Source organism: Notothenia coriiceps, unplaced genomic scaffold (assembly GCF_000735185.1).
Source record: "Notothenia coriiceps isolate Sejong01 unplaced genomic scaffold, NC01 NC01_scaffold00008959, whole genome shotgun sequence".
Taxonomy (NCBI): Eukaryota; Metazoa; Chordata; class Actinopteri; order Perciformes; family Nototheniidae; genus Notothenia; species Notothenia coriiceps.
The window spans coordinates 51,369-60,307 of record NW_011341660.1 but is presented as its reverse complement, the minus strand read 5'-3'; the positions used below and the strand labels follow the sequence as shown (position 1 = coordinate 60,307).

The following is an 8,939-nucleotide window of genomic DNA, read 5'->3' as shown; positions in this document are numbered from 1 at the left end:
TAATCAAGCATCAACAAGGTAAAGCCAAACATTTAGGAGCATCTTTTTTACCTCCCTGGATCCTTTCCTCATTATTCCCATTTGGTGACAAGCCCTGCGTACAAATGAGAAATTCAATTTTCAAGTGCAAATTAGCACTGATAATGCGACAGCTAAACATGAGCTCTTTCGTGTGGATGCATCCCAGGGGGAATCTCTGTACCACATCTAATACACCAAAACATCTGTGTGCTACAGTGGGACTTGCTAGTGGTTCCACTGTTAAATGTCTGCGACTGTGACTAATATAATGTAACTCTCTCCCTCTCTTCATCTCGTGCTCCCTCTCTGTGTCCAAATTAAACACAAGGCGCAGGACACTCTGATAAGGCCATCTGTTCATCTCCCTCTCTTTCTCGCACAATCCTTCTATCCTTTTTCTCATTTTCCAATCTGACAGTCCACTGCCCCTGCTGAAGCTAGCAGGGGCAGTGGACTGTTCGAGGTATAGTATCTCTGCAACTGGCTCTGTGTTTGTCTTCTTCCTTTCATTCCTCTACTGGCTGCTTGGAACCGTTAAATCCGCGTTAAATCTCATCACTGAGTGACAGACACAAGCGGCAAGAGCCCTCTGTGGCTCTGGACTTGTCTCCAAACCTTTAATTGCTTGGCCACGGTGCAAGGGGGAAACACATCTGTATGAGTGTGTGATGCTATGGCTCTATTAAAGTTGTACGAGGGGCCTGACGTGCCACCGGTATCCGCAATTAAGAGCCGCGATCCCCAGGTTCAAGAGTGGCATGAACACGCACACATGCACACACACCTCCGCCCCCTTGCCCCATGGTGAGCCCAGGATCCGACTATGAAAATGAGTTTGTGAGAAACTAATCATGCAGCTTAACAAGTAGAGCCGGGGAAGAAGGGGGGGGGAGGAGGAGGAGGAGATGGGGGTGTGAAACGGTCAAAAGGGTCAACTAATCAAGAGGAGGGGAATTGAGACGAGGGGTAGAGGAACTGCGAGGGGGGTGGAGGGAGAGGGACTGACGTTGAGAGGAAGACTTAGAAGAAGGGTTACCATAAATGACTGTGAAATGAGAATCCGAGGAGGCAGCGTGAGCGTGCAGTGAGGGGAACTGAGTAAGAGACAGCAGGGATGAAAGAGGAATACCATGAAGAGATTTCAGAGAGGAAAAGAAACGAGCGACGAAAGTATCCTGTAATATTCTACTGGTGCAGAGAAACTGAGGGACGTGAGGGGAGGAGTTGAACAGAGGACAGAGGGGATTTGAGGGGGGAAAAAGAGAGATAAAAGCGAAAGCATGGAGGGAAAAATAAAAGGAAGAATAAGGAAGAGATGAAAAAGAAATGCTTGGGGAATGAAAAGAATTGGACAATGGGAGGATGTGTGAAAGGGAGAGAGAAGTCGTCTGAAGTCATTTCTAAATCCTGTCAAGGAAGGTAATAGACTGGAAGGGGGAGAACGACACACAGGGTAGAAAAGGGTATAGACAGGTAGTGGAAAGTGATAGCAGAGCTCAAAGTTAGAGAATGCTGGAAGCCATCAAGCTCAAATACACCCAGCAAAATAATGCTTTGAATTTATTAGGGGGATTCAGATTGATCTTTAAGCAGTGTTCAACCTACAAGAGGGTTGTTGGAAGGAATGAGTGAGAAACAACTGTGAGTCCTTTTCGTGAAAACTGTATTAACTCAGTGATCTCAAATAAAAACACTTTAATAGGTTCATCGAGAGTACTCTGTTTACTCTGAAGAATGTCTCAAACTGGATAGAATAAGTAATAGGATCTTTTTTAGATAAACAACTAAGGGGAAGAGCAGGATACACCAAATTGATGAAAAGCAACACGCAGAAACAGTCATGTTGCTCATTAAAAGTCCAGTCTTATTGAAAAGCCAGCACACGAGAGCCACACCCTCGATTCTGCACTCGTCTTTCTCGGGGGAGTGGAGCTTCTGATTGTTTCATGCCGGCTCTTTAGTAAATCTGTCCCATTAATGAGCATCCTCCCTGCAAATGTTTCCTCCGTGTGTCCAGAATATTCATCACCATTTCTCTATGACTATCTGCTTCTGCCACAACCGGTTATTTAAGTCATCTGCAACAGGAAAGGATCAAAGTAAAACCCAGGAGAGAGAGAGAGTAAGCAGGGTAAGTCAAAGGACAAAGGGCAGCACGGGAGGGAGGAACCAGACACAGCAGACAGTGGAGGGCTGATTTCCGCAGAAAGGTCAGACTCCTTAGCAGGCCCTAATTGGATTAATGTCATTATTAACATGCTGCGTTTCTGTGTGTGACTGTGTGTGCACGGATGGAGAGGCATTTCCCAGCTGCATGAAAAAGCAATATGTATGTATGGATGCAGGGATTTGTATTGATAAGAATATTTCCCCTCCCCCAAAAGTATTTTCTTCAGGCTCTCCTGCTACCATTTCCCCACATAGGTCTTATCAACACCATAGCTTGCAGAGAAGGTGCAAAAAACGGAAACTCCAACAGTGGCGGGGCGACACAGGGAGAATCAGATAGAGAACGGCTCAGAGATGGTGAAGATACATTTGCCATTATGTCAAAACTGCAAATCAGAGTTTGGATATGGTTCGGAAAGTCTCATCTCTACTAAACATCCTACAGCCATGCACTCTGTCGCCCGGGTATTATTGCACACTTTTGATGCAAAAAATAGGGTAAAAATGAAAAAATGCTCCAAACAGCCACTGTAAAATCCTCTTTTAACTGCAATGGAAACCAGGTCAGAGAGAAAAAAAAGAGAGAGGGAACAACAGAGAGGTACAGCCTACGAGACAGACACAGATCTCGCACAGTGGCCCATCCATAATGAAGAGTGTCCAACCCCTGCCCAACTGCAGCACACGATCCCTCAACAAGGGAGACTGAGGGAGACTGGGATGAGACAAAGGGGAATGGCCACATTAATTACACACACTCTCTAGGCGGGAGCTATCACCGGAGGCTAACGGAGAGACCGACAGAGAGATGGAGAGACAGAGAGAGAGAGAGAAATGGAGATGATTATGCTCACAGAGATCCCTACGTGTCTCCTGTGAGAGGGAGTGTTTGTCCTTAGCAGCAAGACGCCTGCTGGCGGCTTGAGTTATGTCACAGTGTTACTAATGGGAGCTGAACGTCCACTAGTACACACACACACACACACACACACACACACACACACACACACACACACACACACACACACACACACACACACACACACTGATCTGAGGCCGTGTTTGTGTGTGTACAAGGTAGCGAGCGGCTGTGCATTTAGATTGGGGCGGATTTGATATTAGTGTATTTGCAAGCTTGTGTGCATTGTTGCATAAGTGTGAATGTCTGGGGATATGTGTGTGTGTTTGCACTTACCCCTGGTAGTGTTTTCTGCTCGTGGAGAGCGCTCTGGGCTTTCAGTGCCGACTCTCTCGCACAGTACGTCAGAAACGCACATCCTGTCAGATAGAGAGAGGCAGGGAGAGAGGGAAGAAGAAGGGAAAGGAGGAACGGTAGAAAAGGTCAGCGAGGAGCTCCAATATTTTTCATCCTCTATCTCTGTATCAACCCCTACAAAAACACACACAGCCACACCATTTAAAACGTCTCCTTTTCTGATGCCTCCCATGAGCAGGCTCCACTAGGTATGGGACGATATGAAAGTTTAATGTCACGATTATGCTGGCCAAAATAACTGAGGTTCCCAATAGTATGCCAATTAGCATCTAAATCCTTAAAGTTCTTAACGAGGCATTACATATACTAGAATCACCTTTCTAACTGAGTTTGTATTGCTTTACAGGTAACACAAATCTTTTTTAAGTGAACACATAACATGCCAAAATAAGGAAATAATAATCCCCCTGCATAAATAAAAATGTATAGTTTTGTGTTGATAATTCCTGTAGTTTTTTCTGCCTGTTTCTATTTTCACGTCTCTACCATGATAGCGATCTAGACTTTTTATAGGTTGGTCAACCCAATAACAAAAATATACCACGATAAACTCTGAGTTTTCAACGCGATCCGCAACAAAATCCTATATCGTCCCATCCCTAATCGTCACCTATTCTGATTTAATATAAGGCTAACTGTGCGAAAGGATTCAAAAATATATATATTCATGCACTGTAACTAAACTTGACAACACCATGATGATGCACTCTAGAGCAAGAGAAGGACACTCCACGGCACGGCACATTTCAGAACGGCACGGCACGAGTCAGCACACATGACAGTACCACAGACGTGTGCGTGGGGCTAACAAGGCCTTACAGTCAGGTTCCTAAACCAACCACTATGCATGCCTCACGATCACTCCAAATACACTCCCTCTGTTCTCCTATGTGCTGTACCTGTGTCTGTGTGTGTGAGGGAGGGGTAGGTAGCAGAGCTGGCTGGCCAGAGCTGTTTACTACACCTGTCACCAGCACTAAGACAACAAGATTAGCAGCAGGTTAGCATCCCGGTGACATCTCAGACAGACTAACGTGGATTCAGAGTAAAGAAGAGACGATTAGGATGAAAACATTCACACACTGTAGATCTGAAGAATTGAGCATGACTCAACATAATGACAGACACACACAGACACACACAGACACACACACATCTTATGGTCCATCTCATTGCTTTTAAGAGGGGCTTACTGTGTCCGTGGGGATTCTCAAAACAACAGATTCTTTCCCTTGTGTCACCCAGGCTTACAGCCCCATTACACTGATTGGAGCATACAGCCTAATCTGGTTCAAAACACACAAGACCCCAGGTCATCCTGTGAGTGTGTGTGTGTGTGTGTGTGCCAGAGAGAGAAAGAGAGTGTGTGTTTGCTGCAGTTTATCACCCATCTATTGTAAGAAGGGGGCATTATTTAAAGACTCTTAATCATTAACAGGATAAGGAGTCTTGTAACACTGTACGCCATATATCAAAGGACACCTTTATATAGTATTCTTTTTAACACATTTTGGCACAAGCATATTCATGCATGAGCAGGTTTTTGATTCACAGTGTATGTGTAGTACTGACTGTGTGTGCCTGGTTTCATGATCTCACGTTGCAGTGCTAACAGGAGATGGAGACGAGAGGAGGTGTGACAGTTTCCATGGTGACATGTGACTCTCAGCGCCGGAAAATCCACCCATCTATCTGCCTTACTGTCACACGTCTATCTAGCTTTCTGTCTGTCTATCCCCACCTGTCTTTCTTTGTTTAGGCTGTGTTAGAGCAGCGAGACCTACCTTTGTGCATGCCAGTGTATTTGTCCTTAATCACAGTTAGCTCATAGATCTTGCCAAACTGCTCGAAGATAGGCTTGAGGTCCTTCTCTTCCAGATTACGGGGAATCTGCCCCACGAACAGCTTGATGGCGTCGGCCTCCTTCATCGGGACAGAGTGGAGAGGAGGACTGGGTACTGCAGGGGTACACAGATCAGGAGCAGTCGTCCCTGGAAAGGAGGAACCGATGCTGGATAAGCTTTGGGTCACAGCCAGAGAAGTTGGCATTGGACAGTAATAGTCACAATAATTATACTAAAATTGTTTTTAATTTAACAAAAGTGGTGTGATTTACAGTGGTAACAAATTACACATTCAAAAGTATGCACTTTAAAGAGTTTAAAACTCCTTCGGTATCACAATTATATTTGTAGTATTCTTTCTTTAGAATTTATTTTCATTATATGTAATTTATTACATTGAATATAGTGTAAGCATAATTAAAGTGGTAACAATATAAAAAATAAGGATACCAAAAATATATCAGTATAAAGAAATATCAATTTAAATTCTAAAAAAAATGTATAATTTAAATAGGGTTTTGGGCTACAAAATGTGTGCCTCAATTATGCAAATAAACGTTAAAATGATTTGCTTGAAACATTTGAGTATTTATTGCCCAGTCTGGTGACAAAGGGCTCCAGTAGCTTCTGGTAAAACAATTATGCAAATGTTAATTAGCCAATCAAAAAACAATAATGGGACTTTTCCCTCCCAATTAAATATATATTAATACATCGAAAATATCTGTAAGCATTCATTACCTTTTGGTGGATAAACAGCGTTCGGGATCCCTACACATGAGACAGAGAGGAAACAGCGTGATTGGGGGTAAATCATGGCAATAGAGCGGTTTCTTTGTTTAGCCAGCTGTAGGTTACAGCATACACACGGATGTCATGGGGCTCCCTTGCTCTTTGTCCGATCCCCCCTAATGTACACATGCACATACACACACGCCAGAACAAAACAAGGCAGGGAAATAAACAGGCTACACACACCAAAGCTCTTACCGTGTCCAGAGGATGCTTATACGGGCAGAGTGGTGCCTGTGTGGATCCTAAATTAAAGAGGGATGCTCTCTGTTGTTGTGCCGTCCTCCTTCCTCCCCTCTCTCTGGATGCTATCCACTCTTTGTGCCTCCGTACTCTCCCTCTTCTTCTCCTCCTCCTCCTCCTCCTCCTCCTCCTCCTCCTCCTCCTTATCCTCGGTGTTCAGATACTACAGGCTCGGCTGTGTTTTTTTGTAGTTTTTTTTACAAAACTCCCGGTGTTCCCGGTCTGGAAGTCTGCAGGTGGTGGAGTAAAGTCCTAGCAGGTGAGTCCGAAGCACAGCTTGTCGCCACTGAAATGTAGTCAACCTCTCGACTCTCAAAATCCAGAGTTAACGTAGCTAGTTAGTTTTCACTTTCACCAATTAATCAATTAATTATAAAGTGATAACAGGCCAACCGGTCGCTTAAATTCGCGCAACATCCAGCAGTTTAAACTTGCCTAGTTGCCTTGGAGACTTAATAGTCGTGCCGATATTGCTCCAACTTTAAATTGAGGTGATTTCAACCTACTATTCTTGCGTTTTTCTATTCTTGTTGCGTCTCACCCGTTCAGAGTCTGGATGGCTTTTAACGTCCTACGCCGGTGTCTCTCCTCTGTCTCTCCCTCCCCCTCCACTCAGCCAAGCGGTTAGCTTGTGACGTAACTGCCAGGGACCGTCAATATATATGTCGGCCTCACTCACACGAAAAATAAATAAAACTAACCCATACTTACTAAATAATGAGTATACTTCTCGTACACTCAGCGATATACATACTATTTTTATAGGACATTTTTAGAAGTAGTATAGTTGCTTTAAAAGTATTTTCCCGAGCGACAATGTGTGGGGGAGACTTTTTCCACACGGTTCCTAGGCAACACCGTGCGCGGAGCCGCCTATTGTTCTAGCCGTGAGCCCTGGCCTTGGTGCTGAAGCGATGCCTCTTGACGTGAAGCCGAAGCGCGCCGCCGCTGGTTGTGCACGCAGTCACGACTACTACAGCTGTTCACGCCCGAGCCCAAAATCACGCTCACACCCACTCAGAGTAAAATGTGTGACAGAGAGAAGGAGAGATAGCTCCGGGTTGGAGTTGGCCTACTTTACAGCCTGTACTTTGGAAAACTGGCCGACATTGGGCCATTTTATTTCCTATGTTAAGACAGGCAGGGCCCAATGTTAAATCTGAACAAACTAACATAGCATGACACATGTATTTGAATGTTCTTTGATTTATCGTGTGTGCATGCAAATGGTATTGGAAGGGGGAACATTGAGTGAAAGAGAGAGTCATAGGGTTCATGGTAATTTACTCCAAAAGGTCACCATCTGCCTGCCTTGCCTCGTGCCCTCTGTGAGCAAGCATCCCCCTCCTCATTCATTCACCATATAGCCTACACCCCTCACACAGACACACACACACACACACACACACACACACACACACACACACACACACACACACACACACACACACACACACACACACACACACACACACACACACGTATATCTCCACACCAGGGGCTTTCTTTACAAGAGCAGCACCGGCAGAGCAGGCACGCAGCGCCCTGAGGATGTGAACGGTGAGCAGGCAGAGGGCCGCACGCCACCGGAGCGGTTAAGCCTCCCTGCACGATGGAGGAGAAACAGATATAAAGCACGGAAGAGCAAGAGCAAACTTTATGATTCTCAGATTTCTTAAAGGTCATAACCAAAGCATGTGTCGGATTGGTCCATCTTGTAAATACAAACAGTGGGGGAATAAGTGCTCTGTATTAGTAAAAGTCAGACATTTCAAATCTTATAACAAGGCCTATAACACTATTAGCAGCGAGATAACAGTTCCTACAAGTACTTTAAGTATATTATAGGCTACTATACGTGTATGATACTTAAATTACCAGTATAAAAGTACTTAATTAAATGTGTTCATCATTTTAATGTTGTAGCTGGTGGGGCTTATTTGGTGGGTACCTTAATCCATAATATAACATCATCTATTTGTTGATTTGTTGACAACCTGAAACTGCAAAGTAAATCTTGACTATAGCTTTCAAAGAAAGTGAAGAGAAGTTTAAAGAACAATATGTCCTCCTTATAACAGGACTATGGTACTTAGCAAAGTTGCTAGCCCCTTTAAACTTTCAAACTCTTTTTCCTCACTTTTATTTTTGATTTATTATTGGCACTTATCATCTCCTACTCTTCAATCTGCACCTCTTAAACTTGTATAATGCTTTGTGGACCTGGAATAATCTCCATGATTATCTTGCTTTTGAAATGCTGCCTTCTTACCAGACATCACACCACATTTAATAAAAGAACAATGCTTCCTAAAGACAACTTTTTTAGAGTCCTGTTAAACCAAATATATTTGGGAAAACCAAGGCACGCTTGTAAGCAAAGCCGTGCTTATTCAATATTCTACAAAATTAACATTGAAAATAAAATAAAAACAGACAACAAAGTGCAAACTTCAAAACATAAGGAGACATTTCCTCTGTAAGCCGCTTATTTCTGAACCCTACACCTGTTTTTGAGACTCAACAGCGCCATCATTTGGAGGAAAACTGGCTATATCACCCTGAGTTACTGAGTAAAATCAAACATGACACAC

At 43.9% G+C, this 8,939-nt stretch overlaps 1 protein-coding gene across 10 annotated transcripts in view; it reads right to left on the bottom strand.

The window, feature by feature from the left end:
• LOC104944900 (CUGBP Elav-like family member 3) overlaps positions 1-6,456 on the bottom strand; it is a 27,297-nt gene extending 20,841 nt beyond the window's left edge. For 5 of the 10 annotated variants that reach the window (XR_798280.1, XM_010770498.1, XM_010770500.1 and 2 more), the window contains exons 1-4: positions 6,301-6,456; positions 6,052-6,081; positions 5,251-5,457; positions 3,386-3,468 (exon numbers count right to left, since the gene is read on the bottom strand). Coding sequence is in view for 9 of the 10 variants with exons in the window: in XM_010770498.1 (XP_010768800.1) it covers positions 3,386-3,468; positions 5,251-5,395 (228 nt within the window). In the remaining variant the exon portion in view is untranslated. The remainder of the gene's footprint in view (positions 1-3,385; positions 3,469-5,250; positions 5,458-6,051; positions 6,082-6,300) is intronic. The other 5 variants (XM_010770502.1, XM_010770503.1, XM_010770505.1 and 2 more) reach the window with 2 other exon arrangements.
• Between the last annotated feature and the right edge of the window lie 2,483 nt (positions 6,457-8,939).